The 16,957-nt window shown below is 38.6% G+C and overlaps 2 protein-coding genes across 2 annotated transcripts; both read right to left on the bottom strand.

Annotated features, from left to right (window-relative positions):
- Nucleotides 1-2,961: 2,961 nt before the first annotated feature.
- Nucleotides 2,962-7,358, bottom strand: LOC124292362 (sodium- and chloride-dependent betaine transporter-like). The gene is made up of 3 exons (XM_046729453.1): nt 6,992-7,358; nt 3,857-3,956; nt 2,962-3,092 (listed from the first exon to the last, which is right to left on the bottom strand). Exons 1-3 carry the CDS (start codon nt 7,097-7,099, stop codon nt 2,962-2,964), a joined length of 339 nt encoding a protein of 112 aa, XP_046585409.1. The 5' UTR covers nt 7,100-7,358.
- A 2,879-nt stretch (nt 7,359-10,237) lies between these two features.
- On the bottom strand, nt 10,238-11,197 carry LOC124292353 (sodium- and chloride-dependent betaine transporter-like). Its single transcript, XM_046729446.1, has 2 exons — nt 10,965-11,197; nt 10,238-10,521 (listed from the first exon to the last, which is right to left on the bottom strand). Exons 1-2 carry the CDS (start codon nt 11,084-11,086, stop codon nt 10,359-10,361), a joined length of 285 nt encoding a protein of 94 aa, XP_046585402.1. The 5' UTR covers nt 11,087-11,197; the 3' UTR covers nt 10,238-10,358.
- Between the last annotated feature and the right edge of the window lie 5,760 nt (nt 11,198-16,957).

Raw genomic sequence — 16,957 nt, 5'->3', positions numbered from 1 at the left:
GTTACTAGTCACGTATTTTACAGTCGCATCATTTACTTCAAATTAAGGCTTACCGATTTTGGACAAGTTATTACATGTAAACTGCAACGGTCTATATCGAAATGTTTCCTGTATAAGCAGAACTTTTTAATGCATTAATGTCGATATCTACATTTACATCTTTATAGATACTGGGGTGGTATTGTATGCTGTAGAGGTACTATCGTGTAACGTAACAGAATGTGTTCAAAACTCAAAATGCATGTGCAAAAAGATTCACTTTCCTTTCAACAAAGAAAAACAAAGAAAGAGTGAACCTATAGTCTCTGTTTGCAGTGAAAAGCAATGCCGATGAATTTCACTTTAAACAAGAAAGTAAATCGAATAAAGTGAAATTAAGATTGCGAATCCTCATAATTTTACCTTGCCAACTGAACATTTAAATATCAGAATTTTATTAAACTTAGGATAAAACGTTTGTTTAACAAACGATCTTAGTTTTCAAATCGTTATTATTGGTTTGTATTACAAGGGTGTGTGCACATTAAATGAAACACCGAGAACAACTAGGGTTGGTCTAAGTTAACGCTCATCACGCTACCCTCAAGTGCATTTGTTTCAATGTGTTCCAACTTCTGTACTTTCACCCCTTGTAATACAAACCAATAGCTCGATTTGAATCTATGATCGTTTGTTAAACAACTTTATCCTAAGTTGAATAAAATTCTGAGATTCAAATGTTCAAGTGGCGCAGGTAAAAATTATGAGGATTTTGCAATCTTCATTTCACTTTTATTTGATTTACTTTCTTGTTTAAAGTGAAATTCATTATCAATCCACTGCAAACAGACTATAGTTAACGTTGGACATTTGATCATAAGCACACCTCGCCGAATCCGGGATGGTCTTGCGAATAGAGTTGGATTCACACGATACTTATAGAGTGTGACTGTTCATGGTAAATATGGCGTGATTGACAGTGGGGCACAAAGAACATTTATCGTCATCTTACCTTCTACGAATAATACAAATCGCGGATGTCCCCTGTCACACCGGTAAACTATTGATCTCATTGAAAACATAAAATACCAATTGCTGTGACATCTGTTTCATTGAATATGCCTTACTTTTGAATACTTTATATAAAGCAACTTATTCTATTTGTACGTTGTATTATATTTGCCATTTTGGCAATGGTAAACTATTGTTAATACGTTAATCCTCCTTAACACAGTATTGTTGAGAAATGAACACATTTTCAAGATATATGATTGTATGCACATTGTGTAATCGTAACACGGGTTGCGTCATCGACCAATTATAAACAAGAAGTTGTCTGTCACAGATGTGGACTCATGTTTATCATCCACTCCATGTCGACGTCTTGATTTCAGCCATGATGTCGAGGGGGACGTGGAAGCATTCAAACGCTGAAACACAGCAATTATGTAGTCTTAATACCAACGTTCACAAGTACAACAAGTGCGGCCACAGCCTGTTCGTAGTCATGAGATATCTGTGCCAAAAGCAGGGTCGATGTTTTGCTGATACAGTTGCAAAGCTAGTTCATTGTTCACCTGAAAAAGGTAACGTTGGGTAGCTTAGTTGTTAAAGCTTTCGCCCGTCACGCCGAAGATCCGGGTTCGATTCCCCATGGGTACAATGTGTGAAGCCCATTTTTAGTGTCCCCCGCCGTGATATTGCTGGAATACTGCTATGAGCGGCGTAAAACTAAACTCATTCGCCCCTCTTACAACATTGGGACAATCATGGTACAAATGTAAATGGGATCGGACGTCAAATATTGGTCAGTGATGCGTGAAAAAATGTCTTTCACACGTCCACCATAAATCTTCCTGAAAGCTTTTCGGGATTATTGATTGCTATAATCTTGATCAAGCCAGTTATTTGCTATTTGCAAGTTATTAGATAAATCAGTGTCATTTTCCAGATGATTGGGGAAAAAGAATGCAGCATTAACAAAAGTAACTGATGCTCAGCATTGACAAATAAATTATGTCGATCTTGATATTTAATTGAGGTAAGAAAACATGAGTGTATGACCGTACGTTTTATGTATACACTTATTAATTGGGCGTTACGCAATAGTGTTTATAATAATTATTCATATGCAATTAATATTTTAGAGAAATGGATATCCTCATATTCCTGTTGCAAACTGACAAAAACATACCGGTAGGAATGCACATACCTTGGGTAACCTCTTCTGTATGTCAAGACAAACATTAAGAATCTCTATTCACCGTTGTCTTAGCATGGAGTCAATATTATATCATAATAGCGAAGAAACAGTTTCCATAATCATACAAAATATATCATACAAATCTTTAACATAATCCACCAACAAATATTTTGACTTTACAAACCTGAGACAGGGAACCTTCCATGTTGAGTATTTGTATTGCCATGTTTACTGGAACGGGGACAACTGACCCCAGGGCAATGATCCAGCCGAAGACGATGGCAGTCTGCGGATACTCGTACCCTCCGTATCTTGGAGGAGTGTAGGACGCCAGTGTCAATACCAAACCAGCCTGAAGAGATACGGTATTTACATCCCAAAATATAAACATACAGCATCGTGGCATGCAGAGGTATCGGGTTACACTTTGCTGATGGCAATATTTACGAAAATAATGAATTTACTTTTCTTTCGCGAATCGTGCGACATATGTCATTGAAGAGATAATAACTCAATGCAATTCACTGTGCAGAGTTGTGTCCCTTGGGCACGCCAGAGAACTATGATCATGGGTTCAAATCGTTGTTCGAAACGAGACCAGCATCACGTCGGACATTCATCCCAAAACGACACGCCGTGTTATAACAGTAACACTGACAAATGCGGTTCTAAATTCACTCATTTGTTTACAATTTAAGCATATTGAAATGTCAGCTGGAAGTAGTATTATCTACAATGCCACGCGGTGACGCAATGCCCTATGTGTGTTCTACTATACATTATGAAATGTGTAAGATCAAACCACCTACAGCCATTACAACAGGGGTAATGATGAAACAGGACACTTTGTAGATTACAGGAAGACGTTTCCCAGTCATCATTTCCACATCAGCTGAGAAACGCTCAGCACCTGTGAAATACATCCATGAAAGGTTACATCTACTAAAGACGACACCCCAAGTAAACGATACAAAGATAACATTTATAAACATAAAATGCAACGTCATGCAATTTGTCCTTGTGTACCTAACAAGGCATCTGTAACACTTGCTATAATTTGGATTACATTTTCCTTGTAAGGTACAGATTCTAGTACTTCAATTGGGTTGAGTCCCATCCGGGATTCGGACCCACGCCCTCAGAGTCAGGCATCGAATAGCCAGCAGACAAGTAAGCCGTCTAACCCACTCAGCCAGCGGAAGTTGTAAGTCGATCAACTGGTAGTCTAGACTTTGTGCACCCCTCTGATAAGTACAAATTTGCACGGCTCCCACGGTCGGAAGCTATGAATATACGATGCCATTTAGAAAGTGGTTAACTGACTCTAAGAGTGTGGGTTCGAATCCCGGGTGGGACGCAACCCATTTAAAGTACTGGAATCTGTACTTTACGGAGAAAGTGTAATCCCACATATAACATGTGTTTCGTTTGACCAAAGTAATCGTGCCTTGACCTTTGTTGTGCCGATCAACCTAACCCTACTGCACTTATCTACTAAGATTTGGTTTTACAAACGGTCGTGTGTCACTTGATAGAACTCGTGTTATAAATATAATACTTGATGTTGATAATAATACAGAAATGGATATTAAAATGTTGAATGCCACATTAAACCGATTCGTTCCATGAATTGTATTTCTTATACAGAATAGCAAATGTTGTAAATGTCTTTACCGTAACACCAGCCAACAGCCAGACACTCTAGAACAGCAATAACATAACTTGCCACTGCCCCGACATACCAGTCAACCAACTGGAAAATGTAGACTCCGCCCTGGAACAGATTGCACATATTGACGTACAAATCACTGGTAGTGCTCCCTTCAAATGATTAACTCTGCAATCATCTCGAAGTGAAGTGCAGCAAAACACTGTTGTGTCGAACATACAATGTGTGAAGCCTATTTCTGGTGTGCCCCGCCGTGATATTGCTGGAATACCGCTAAAACGGCGTAAAACTTGCTCGCTCGCTTACTTGGATAACTGGAAACATTTAATCGTTTTATTGACTATGCCTGTAGATCTTTGACTGCGAGAGGCACCTGCATACATCTAAATTATTACATATCTAAAATATTAGAGATTTTCACAAGACTGAATTAAATATCAATCCATTCCTGTTCAAATGAGTCCAGAACCATCATATAATCAAATCCAAACACATCCATCCAACCAACCAACGAACTACCAAGAGGTGAAGGAAGTGACATGCAAAGGCCCTAGCTTTAAACATCCAAGGCCTAAGTAAAGCTTTTAAAATATTCTGTGGAAGATATGTGGACATTTCAAAATTTGACATATAAGACATATAAATTATATCTGATGCAGTTCCCTATCTTGACGTGTAGCCTGTGTTTTCTATCATGAGTGGGGCGGTGGGGTAGGCTAGTGGTTAAAGCGTTCGCCCTTCGCGCCGAAGACCCGGATTCGATTCCTCACATTTGCACAATGTTTGATTTCTTGTGTCCCCCTCCGTGATATTGCTGAAAGCGGCATAAAACTCAACTCACTCACACTATCATGAGTAGTTGAGGATGATACCTCATTTGTCAGACACACCAGTTGTCAAACACTTGAGTGAGGGTGGAGAAGGCTCACCCCTACAGTAATAATAGATCAGCCCGATCAGCTTAAACTCATCCATGCAAGAGTCTCCTCAAGACACACGTCCAACGCATCGTGAATCGTCCACGTGCCCCATCCAAGATCCAGGCAGAATTCGAGATGGCTGCCATCAGAGCTGTCCAATTGGAATTCCCATCTGCAGAAGTGACAGTATTTTTTTCCCTTTGCCCAGGCGAAATGACAGAAGGGACAAGCCCTTGGAAAGAGAGCTACCGTGAAGACCCTGAAGTGGAGAAATAGATTCGACGGGCATCTGCCTTGCCTCCTGTCCCGATGTGCTTGCAGCTGTTTCATTCAACGATAACATAGTGACGACCTGGGTGCACAATGACTCCCTATTTCCACTGTCCATGTGGAATCATCATGACACCTTCGGTCCAAGAACAGACAACTGCCTGGAAGGGTTCAACACCGATTGAATACCAGCCTATCAAGCCGACACCCGAACATGCATCGCCTGACCGTTATTTTGACGATAATAGAGAAGCCAGACCGTCTGGAGATTGTCCAGTTGGACTTTGGTGCTGCGCCTCCAGCACGGAAGAGAGTGTATAGAGAATTATCTTACCTCACACATAAATGTCGCTTTCTGATTGGCTGAGTGCTCTTCTATTATTTTCAATGTACCCCGCTTACAAGCGAGTAACATTTCAATGTACCCCGGTCTCAATGGCAACTCAATTGGTACTTCGTGGTAGTAATTCTTTATCTCGAATAACTTTGAATCACGTATGATGTACGGAAATTACCGATGTTTTGCGAATGCAAGTCGATGGAAGGGAAATAACTCTAAATCTGTTTTTCTTGTCAGGCACATCTAGCGATGGCTACAAAAAGATTTATACCCGTGCTTCAAACAATTTAAAATTAACATTGAGGTGTTCGGTAGGATAAATACGTTGTTCACTGGTCACGAGGGGGGCATGGGTTGCTGTACCCTCGATGTTTGTTTATGTTCAGGTTGGACAGGTTGCAGGAATAGAGGAAGAGATGACGACGATTCCGATCCAGTAGATGCATGCTGTGGGGAGGCTGAGTTAATCTGACAATATCAATGAATATCATCATGTGTTGTCTTTTAGTACTGGTAAGTACAATATTTTTAAAAAGTGATAACTAAAACATCCCTGACTTTCAGTGCTTTATGTAGTTTTAGTGCTTTATCGCTCATTAAAATGTGTGTTGTTTGTGTATATATGTAACATTATAATATAAATGTCCCCTTATTCTTTCAAAGTGTGTGACTAAAGGACTACCAGTTGGACTAAAGTAAAGCCAGAAATGCTTGGAAAATGCTTTTTGGCTTCAATATCAATATGATGAATTTGACACAAGATAAAAACACATATATGATACATGTACGACTCTACCTAGTTGGATATTAAAGCTCAGATGAAAAAATGCGCTTGAGGGGTGTCTTCACAGGTGGAAATTTTGACGTTTTAACAACATTTGTAAATATTCTAAGTACAAACTGTAGTTTTGAAATACAGACTTTAATTATTCATATAGCCTCAATTAATTAAATGACATAAATGATTGTAAAAAGTGGTTTTTTTAACATCTACATGTGAAAAAGATGGAACTCTGGTAGTAGTTCCAATCGCATAGATAATCTTGTTCACCCATAGAAGTTTCATTTCGTGTATGAGCATTGAACTGGCAACATGCGACTTGACATCTCTGCAGAACAATTAATTTCAAATTTATTCCAGTATTTCATACTGGAGAAACAAAGGGGGGAAACCTCTCGTCAGTTATGACCATGTTTATTATAGAATGTGTAAAGCCCTTAATTTGACATATAGTCAGGTTTACAAAGTTGTAAACAAATCAGTTACATCAGGGGTCTACTAGTTGACTAGCCGTTGCATGTGTCAATTACAGGTGCCACCTGTGGGTCCGGATATGCACATCATTTCTCAGACACTTTGTATTATCACAATAGTATAACAAGCCACACTCACGACATAATCGGTGTCATACAATGGAGGGTGCGTATAGGCTTATTGAGTACAGTGGAATCTGTCTATTACGGACTGGCCTGGGACCGACTCATTTGTCCGGATTTTAATGCAGTTCGGATTAGACACCTTTTGTCCGTTACCGTATACACTGGACGGTTTATCTATCTATAGGTTACACTTTCGTCAAACTTGTTTTTTATTTCATACAGTTACTTACATGAGTTGTCAACACAAGACCAACAATGAAGACAGCTACCACAAACACGGAAGCCATGATCGTCTGCTGATGCCTGAGTTGAAACCGCTGTGGGAGTATATCTTCCATACAACAGAGAGCTGTCTCGACATGTCCGAACTATTTACACGAAACATGCTTCGACAAAATATGAATTCAATGGCAGTAAGAGAAAACAACAGCCACAAAATGTACTTTATGATATAGTAAGTCACACGTGATACACTGTGCCCTGTACACTTCCCCCTTGGCCCTTGACACTTGCCTCCACAGCAGTCATAAAGACGTCCACTGCTCAAAGATGTTATTATCGTCTCTTCACGTTTTTCATCTTGTGCCAAAACAATTTATCTGTTTCACGTTTTAACACTATAAACGTTGGTCGATAGGCATCCTTCAAATCTTCGTTTTGTTACTTATTATTAAAACTATGTTTAGAATCGTTGTACAACAGGTTTGTGATTGCATATTGTTTTTTTGAAAATCAGTTTTTATTTACTTTACCATTGAGTCAACCGCCATCATCATCATGGTCGTGAAGAAGAAGACAGACCACAGCTGAGGAAGCGGAAGTAGTGCAACAGCTTCTGGGTAGATGATGAAGCCAATGCCAGGACCTGGAGTCGCGAGAGAAAACAGTTTCGTGATAATATGAATAGTCTGTTTACGAGTCTGACTGTGTCATAGGCATGGGTTATGAGTTACTTTGAATAAGTGATGACAGAAGGTGTTATCAAACAGGTATTTATATTCTGTCGCACTGTTCAACCGATGACATACATGCACGGGTATCAAGTGTTCACATGACTATTGGCTGTAATAGCCTTTCAACTCACAACGGTTCGACACTGCAAATCAAAACTACACACAGCGCTTCTACTGTAACAATATTAAATATAAATTAGTGTTTGTAGTCTTAGCAGTTTGAAAAGACCACATAACGTGCCTGATCCAGACCAGCAGTAAAATATATACATGTATTAAACAACTCTTGCCTTACCTAAAGTTACTACGTCAGCAACAAGCTGCTGTAGACTATGAGCCAGGAAGCCAACTGTTGCGAACACAACAAAGCCAGCAAACACACTCGTCAACTCGCCAATGACGGCCACAGTGATTGCATTCCTGTATATGAAAGTACAAATTACTGTTGAAAGTAAATATATCAGCTATACCACTATGAGCTATCTACGCATGATAGAGCCTAACTGCCTAAACCCACATAGCTGACTCTATGACAAGCATCATGTACATCAGGGTCTATTTGGAACAAGAATCCACATCCAAAGATCCAATCTTTACGGTCTCTGGTGCTTAAGCAGAACAAGCGGACAATGTGGTGTTCTGAATCATGGTGTACTGAGTGAGCGAGTTTAGTTTTACGCGGCACTAAGCAATATTCCAGCTATATGGCGGCGGCTTGTAAATAATCGAGTCTGGACCAGACAATCCAGTGAACAACGGCATGAGCATTGATCTGCGCAATTGGGAATCGATGACATGTGTCAACCAAGTCAGCGAGCCTGACCACCCGATCCCGTTCGTCGCCTCTTACAACAAGCATATTCGCCTTTTGTGGGAAGCATGGTTGCTGAAGACCTGTTCTACCCCGGATCTTCATGGGTCCATGGTGTACTGAAGAAATTAGCTGAAGTAACACGGTGTGAGATAGTAAAAGCTTTTATCTTCATGGGTCCATGGTGTACTGAAGAAATTAACTGAAGTAACACGGTGTGAGATAGTAAAAGCTTTTGATGCGTTTTTCATGATGATTTCATTCTTTTTAACTGAATGTAATGATTGAACATTAAACGTACCTTATGAGATTCGAGTGAAATGAATTGTGGCTTGCCATGACAATAAGGGTACCCCAAGCTGGACCAAGGGAGACGAACACTTGAAGGGCAGCCTCCAACCACACCTGCACATATATACATAATATGTTTCTAAGGATGCAATGTGTTCACTGTAAGCAATCTGTGTAAATACTGGAAGCAATCAACAAATATTGATCTAACAGCCAACTCTTTCACCAGACAGTCTTGACCTTTCACGACATCATAGATGTAATAAAAGAACGGCTTGTGCATATCCTACACATGTTACAAATGCATTATGGTTTGCAGAAATTGACGGGAAAAAAGGAGGTTGATTTCAAGTCTTATAACTGCCCCTTCTACGGATGTATGATTGATAGATTCTGAGGAAAAGGAGGCACAAAGATCAGTTGTGCCTACATGACGACTTGTCAGTAGCATATTTTTTTTACATTTTTCAAGCAATTCTATTTCTTTATTCAACAATTTGTGTAAATAAAATAATCTTAAAAGGAACAGTAATATAAATCTCTTGGTTCTCTATGTTTTTTCCTCACTTTTTATGCAGAAGGTGTATTGTCAGCGCGCAGGTTTTGATAAATGTCTTTTGTGACATGGTAATGAATACACCGTTTGGTATTTCTTACCTTAGTTGATCTTAAGCAAACTCGAAATGCATTTTCTCCACTTAAACTGTGCTATTTCTATTGTCAGCGCGCAGGTTTTGATAAATGTCTTTTGTGACATTTTTACAAGGTGTAGTCGTCTGAGTAGAAACAAACTAGACGATATCAAAAGATACCTTTTCAGAAATAGCACAGTTTATACATTTCGAGTTTGCTTAAGATCAACTAAGGTAAGAAATACCAAACGGTGTATTCATTACCATAAATATTCCACTATTTCAAGATCGTTGGTCAATGAGTCAAATCATTGAAATCATCTAGTACAGATACTGAGTGAATATCCTTCATATGGTAAGACGTGAAATAGGTGCAGTGGTTGAACTGTTTACGGCAATCAGAATTTCGAACAACTTAACATCTCGTGTTCTTGCTGAGATACATGATGGGTAATATTGTCATCTATGAACGTTAATACTGGTTAGATACCTGAGGATGCTGAAGATGAGTGAAGTCTAGAGTAAGGTACACCATAATCCCATCCACAGCACCCGGCATCATGCACGACATCACCAGCAACACCAGCAGCAGGATGTATGGCATCAACGCTGTCACGTACACCACCTGTTGATATATATTATACATATCTGCATCAGCGATGTTTTGTAAATCAATTATCATGATGCTTTTGCCAGTAGATGTGTTTCACTGGAACGGAATTCCGATCAATCATCACCATCAATGAAGATCGTTCGAGACAAACGTTTCTGGTGCCCTAGACTTTAGAAGAGATTGTACTCAAAATTGCAATTTTGTGTTAGTGAAACCGCAACATGGTCACTGCATCACGTAGCATGTATGTAATCCAGATAAGAAAAATAAAATCTATTTATATATTTCAGTGTTATATTAGTGATCAACAGCAAACATAAATGCCACCTTTCCAAGTGATTTGATTCCCTTGACGACGCACAGAAAAACAACAACACATGTGATGAACCAGCAGATGGCGATATGGGGTTGGATGGCGCCAAGGTCATCTATCCCTGACGAAACGCCAAGAGCCTTGTTCCTGGGGAAGTAATGACACATAGTGAGTCATAGCATTCCAACAAATGTAGCATGGCCATTCTGTAGACTGTACAAATGTGCCTCAGTTACACAGGTTAGGTTGATTTTATTGACAATGGGCAAAATATGCACGAAGGTTTAAATGGTGGTAGTTCAGGACATGTAAGAAACAGATTCATCTGACCTATACCATTTTCGACACATTGTTGCAAACAGGATCAAACTTGCTTTAATACCAAATCAGATACTTTTTGAAACAACTCATAATAAAAGAAATGGCATCTTACACTCGTGTAGTAATCTCTTTGTATTTGATGTACTGTTGAAACATAAATAACATAAACATTGGCTACCTCCTGTGATGAAAATAGTTAAGGACATGTATTTCTAAATTATTACTTTGCAAAATTAAGGAATATATCATATGAAAAAAATTATACTCACTGCCAGAACTCTTCCACTGATGTATGAACAATGGCATTAGAAGTTTCATTAGTTTCTGCATATCCTACATCTGTGTTTGCAGTTGTACATTCTGGGATATTGCTGGCTTGTGTTGGTTCCATTGGAGCATATACTGAACTATTTAGTCCAGTGTGAAGGGCAACTACACAATGTGGCGTGTTCCAGGGGTTGCCACAGGTGGTCCAGGGCAGGACGGCGGAGAAGGAGCTGTAAGTGTAGTACAGGGCCCAGGCAAACATTATGCTGTAGTAAGGGACAGCGATACAGCTGATTACCAGTTCGCAAATGCCAAGCCCTGGACAGGTCGAAATCACAATGATCCGATATGCATATGTAACAATAATAATACAGTGCCTAGAAATTATAAATATGTTTACCCCCACAGAGATACCATGCAAATCACAATGATCCGATATGCATATGTAACAATAATAATACAGTGCCTAGAAATTATAAATATGTTTACCCCCACAGAGATACCATGCAAATAGCAGAAAGCAGGAGCGAGTAGATGGGATAGCCTACCCCACGATATCAAGGCATCGGCAACACCTAACGTGTGCAACACAAAAGGTCTTTTATTTTGGAAATGTTCCAAATTGTAGGAATTAAAAATGTGAACCTACAACCCATCTCATGTTATAATGGCTATCTTGTACTGTCATGTGGGCGCTTCTTGTAATAGAATAGTGTCATGTACATGAGGTATGTTATTACCTTTCATGAGTGGACATATTGACCAAATCTTAATGGGTCCTTTAGCGGAAAACTGACCAAGAGCAACCTCCAGGATGAAGAGCGGGATTGCCAACACAGCTGTTGAGATGACGTAGGGAATCAGGAACGCCCCTTTAAAGAAACATTGGTTCAACTGGTAAGTTCCATATAATAAGTAGCTGTATAAAATCGCGAGAGAAGCATTATGTCATAATCTTTGGCAAAACATTTATATATTTAAAAAAAATAAATACATATTTGATATTATGCCTTGATACCACGACATAAAATATATTTCGCAATTTTATACCTGCTAGATAGAATCGTACATATCAACTGTTTAATTCATAATAGCGTAAGACTGCATTAAACACGCACACCTACCTCCCCCGTTCTTTTGACAGACATAAGGAAACCTCCAGAGGTTACTAAGACCCACGGAGAATCCAAGAACTGCAATCATACCCTGGAACTGGTTGGACCATTGTGGCTTCCTTACATTCAGCTCTTCTTGACTCGAATGATCCACCTGTAATACATGGATGTGGTTTCCGGATTGACAGTGAAGTTAGCTACACCACAATCCAAAATAGCCTGTCCTTAAAATGCGGTCATGGCTTGTTGTCATCGGATCTGGTACAGTGCGGTATAGTGATATAGTCTGAATTCAGTAGTTTACAAGATTTCAAATCAGGTAGGTTCATGCCTGACCTTCAAATGATTGGCTATAACGGTTATAACGTTCACCCATTCCAACGAAGACTCGGGTTGGATCCCCTCAGGTATACAATGTGTGGGGCCCATTTCTGCTATTATCCGATGTGATATTGTTTAAATATTTCAAAAACTATACTCGTTTATGTGCAATATATCATCATAATACACTGCAATTGTATGGGCAATTTATATCTTTATATTTTCCGACCTATCGAGAGATATCTCAACATTAACAGAAAACTGTAGACACAATTGTTTACCATGTTACTTCAATGAAATTATTTAAAAGAATGACATCAAGTTACCTTTTTATAGAATAGACTTGACTTACCTTCTTCCCCCGGACAAGTTCCGATAAACACGTATCATTTTCCTGATCGTTCATATTGCAGATGAATGTATCTACCAGAAAATGTATACAGTGCAGTGTGAGGGAATATTATATATTCATTGTAAACTGAACAGCTGTGCTCACATTCTTGTGTAACTTGTGGAAAGAATGCGTATTCTTTCACACCGTTTGAGATAATAGACATTAAACGGCAGTTGGTGTTCCATGGTGATGACGTTAGGTCAGATTAACACGGACTACTTTAATAAAATAATGTAATTCACAAATGTGTAATCTGGGATTCGAACCCTCACTCTCAGAGTCAGCCGCCGAATCGACAGCACACAAAGCCAGCCACCTAACCCACTCAGCCACTGTGGCTTTAGTAACTGGCGATTATTTGCCTCTGAGAGTGAGTGTTCGAATCCCGGATAGGACTCAACCTAATAAAAGTCCTGGATTCTGTAATTCACTGGGAAAGTGTAATCCCAAATACAACAAATGTTACATTGGACCTCTTTCAAAATGGCATTGTGTATTCACAGTAAATATTATCTAACACGACTGTACACGTTATTCATATTTTAACGTATTTTATAGGAATTTGCTACTAAAGGCCAGTCATAACCATATCATGAGCATTTGTGTATAAATCACTATCTACTAGTGTTTGCACCAAGTGTCCCTTAGGCAAATCAAGTGTTTATTTGAATGCTAACCTATTTCACCTTACCTCAACCTACGTCAAACTAAGCGATTATACAACCCCAAACTTCCAATCCCCAAACTATTCCTTTAGAATAATATTATCTTTTTTACCATTGGCAGTATTGACAGGAAATTCTTATACAATATCCTTCTCTGTAGACAAGCTTTCTTTCCATGTCAATATATCATGTTATTAAAGCTAAGAAACTTACCATAACGATGTGTTGTTGCTTTTGACCCGTGAAGGTCCGGGTTAGCATGAACCTTTAGTAACCCATGCTTGTCGTAAGAGGCGACTAACGGGATCGGGTAGTCAGGCTCGCTGACTTGGTTGACACATGTCATCGGTTCCCAATTGCGCAGATCGATGCTCATGCTTTTGATCACTGGATTGTCTGGTCCAGACTTGATTATTTACAGACCGCCGCCATATAGCTGGAATATTGCTGAGTGTGGCGTAAAACTAAACTCACTCACTCACTGTTGCTTTTGTAACTCTATCCTCTACCTTTGGCCGATCGCCTACGTCCAAAAAGAACAATCAATTTGTATTTATCTGACTGGAGACTGGTCTGACATACTTATTTGAAGGAGTTAATGGTTTAATCAGCAAATAATCTGTTTACCTTACAAACATGTACCTCGGAAGCTGCAGAGGTTAAATACTTTCCGAAATGGGTATGGAACAATCCATTACCGAATTGGTGACATTGGTGACTGCAACGTTCATTCTTGTCTTCATATATCAAGCATATGTATAACACTCACACTAAATAAATTCCATTAAATGTTAATTGAACAAGCATTGTCACTAAGGTGACATAATCCCCCGCCGCAAATTATCAAATCAAACTTATAAAAGAAATGAATGTTTAAGATGAAGTTATATGTCAACAAAAACAGGAACAGTCAACCTCTCTTGATATCTTGCTCTTTAGTTGTTCAAACACACACATATTTTCAAGACTGACTTTCACCTTGACATGAATGTCATAGTGTATGAAATATGCAAAAATAGTACTAAAGAAATTGCTTATTGAAAAAACATTCAAGGGAAGTCTTGAAAGACTATGAAGAAAATCCTGTGAACCGTTCTTGAAATATCTTGCAGACAATTCAGGTTAACATGCTGAAATCTTCAGAGTGTCGTCGTGACCCTGAAAATTACGTGAAGGTCACCAAAATTGACTGGGCCCTTTGCCTTCCCTAGATGAAGCTTGGTGTCAAATATGAAGAAAATTCAGGGAATATATTTTGCGGTATCTTGCTGACTATCTTAACATGCAATTTAACATAATGAAATAATAAAAGTGTCGCCATGACCTTGAAAATTATGTGAAGGTCACCAAAATTGACTGAGCCCTGTGCCTTCCCTGGGTAAAGCTTTGACACAATATGAAGAAAATCCAGAGAGTGGTTCTTGAGATAGCTTAACATGCAGGTTAACATGCTGAAATCTTCAAAGTGTCGCCATGACCTTGAAAATTGAGATAGCTTAAGATGGAGGTAAAACGTTAAAGTCCCCTTGTGACCTTTCTTATACTGTGATAAATCTAGGTACCAAATATGAAAAGAATCTAGTGAACGGTTCTTAAGATATTCCAATTCGTACGGACGGAGTCTAATACTATATCCCCCGCTTAGCGCTAAACGCGCGGCGGGTGATAACAACAAACTTTAAAATATTTTTAGCCAGTCAAAATATAGTATGCTATACGTAATTAATGTGCTACACGCAAAACTGGTAATTGATAATACTTTCATTTGCAAAATACACTTTAAGGTGTGTTGCTCAATTGTTATCGTTGATATCTCATACGCAAATACCCACAAACAGATGTTGAACATGATTCCGGATTTTAGTTTTCTCACTCTAATGTGCAGATTAATTATCATACTTCTGTGAACTTATTCATGATGAAGCTATAACAAAGCATGCGAACATAGGAGTAGTAAACGAATCCGTTCTAGTGAACGGGTCCTGATATAATCAAATCAAGTGGTATGAAGTTTTTAGTATATACAATCTGTAATCCTCTAAGTTATATTTTGTTGTTTTTGTTTGTTTCTTTTTCTTTTGTTTTTACTTCTTTTATAAGCTCTCAGTTCCATTAACTGTAAATGGCAAGCTTTCGGATCTCCCAGCACCTGCAGTTTTCATTTCCGAAAGAAAGTCCTTAATTGGCATTCAAGCGCACCTGCAATGTCAAGTCATAGAGATATTAGGTCAGCTGTGACGTCATGATGCTAATTTGAGTGACAAAATTAATAAAAGACATGCGTCGTACCGTTGTGTCATTACAGTCGAATCATCCCGTTGATTTATCGATCTGTTGTTTAATACATTTATGTCATAATTGTTTGATACACCATGTAGTGTACATCTACTAATGTACAAGCCTGCTTGAATGTGAATGCGTTGAATTCCCCAGGTCTCCATCAACAACCTTAAGCTTGCGGTGGTATAACCTAGTGGTTAAAGTGTCTGCTCGTCACACCAAAAACATTTCCAGTGTCCGCCATCGTAATGTTTTTTTGTGAACATTGCTAAAGGCGGCGTAAAAACATGCTCACTACATTTGCATCCCTACCCAGACTTGACTATTGTGTAAGTGGTGCTGCACTGTATTCTTAAGCGTTCATTTTCTTTGAAGGTGATAACATTTTGTAACCATAAGTACCAGCAGTAGGATGCACCTGCATTGTATGTTTGTAAATGAAGCATTGGTACTTTTTTTTAGTTCATTCTACATAAACATTGGTGATATTGATATTGCTTATTCATTCTTGGATATAATTACCAGTACCTAGTTTTAGTTATTTCTAACACCGATGTCCAAAAATATTAAACGAGGCTTGTACTCTACATGCGAAGCTTAAACACTGTTGTGTTTTCAGAATGGTTGAAAGAATGACTGAGACTGACCCTTCGGGAATTTTTCATTGCGATCCAGAAAAGAGGTTATGCTATTTCAAAAAGATATTCTAAAACAATTTCCGAGATATAGGAATCAGAATTTTTGAACATTTAATTCACGTGTAGCAATGCTATGGGAATATCACGTGTTCCTCACAATATAATTTAAATCATTTCATTTAAATATGGGTAAAATTGCAAACTTTTAATCCTTTAGAAACTCTATTTTAAAACCATGAAGCCCAGAGAACTGAAACGTTAATGATTTTATAACATAAAATTGATTATTTTAGTGATTGTGTTCGTAATAATGTGTAAAATATGAAGTTCAGCATGGCAATCATATGTTTTCTTGTTGATGATCAACCCACAAATACAATGTACCTTTCCATAACTGTGTAAAACGTTTGCTGAAAGCATGATCCATTGTACGATTCCGACTACATCTTGAGCATATGTTTTATGAACCAAAATCAATCGTAGCTCATGTTATATTTGGGATTACTCTCTATCAGTAAAGTACAGATCCTAGTAATGTAGTTGGGTTGGAACCCACACACTCAGCCGTCTAACCCACTCAGC

Source organism: Haliotis rubra, unplaced genomic scaffold, assembly GCF_003918875.1.
Source record: "Haliotis rubra isolate DU_JTF1 unplaced genomic scaffold, ASM391887v1 Scf515, whole genome shotgun sequence".
Classification (NCBI taxonomy): Eukaryota; Metazoa; Mollusca; class Gastropoda; order Lepetellida; family Haliotidae; genus Haliotis; species Haliotis rubra.
Note: the sequence above shows the minus strand (reverse complement) of the source record. Positions and strands in the feature narration are given on the sequence as shown.

Excerpts from the sequence above, each read along its gene's own strand:
- LOC124292362 (XM_046729453.1), bottom strand. The coding sequence starts at position 7,099 with ATGGAAGATATACTCCCACAGCGGTTTCAACTCAGGCATCAGCAGACG. Across the intron at positions 3,957-6,991 it reads GTCTTGTGTTGACAACTCAT|GGCGGAGTCTACATTTTCCA; the intron begins GTAAGTAACTGT and ends AATCTGTTCCAG. Across the intron at positions 3,093-3,856 it reads GGCTGTTGGCTGGTGTTACG|GTGCTGAGCGTTTCTCAGCT; the intron begins GTAAAGACATTT and ends TGTATTTCACAG.
- LOC124292353 (XM_046729446.1), bottom strand. The coding sequence starts at position 11,086 with ATGGAACCAACACAAGCCAGCAATATCCCAGAATGTACAACTGCAAAC. Across the intron at positions 10,522-10,964 it reads TCAGTGGAAGAGTTCTGGCA|GAACAAGGCTCTTGGCGTTT; the intron begins GTGAGTATAATT and ends TTACTTCCCCAG.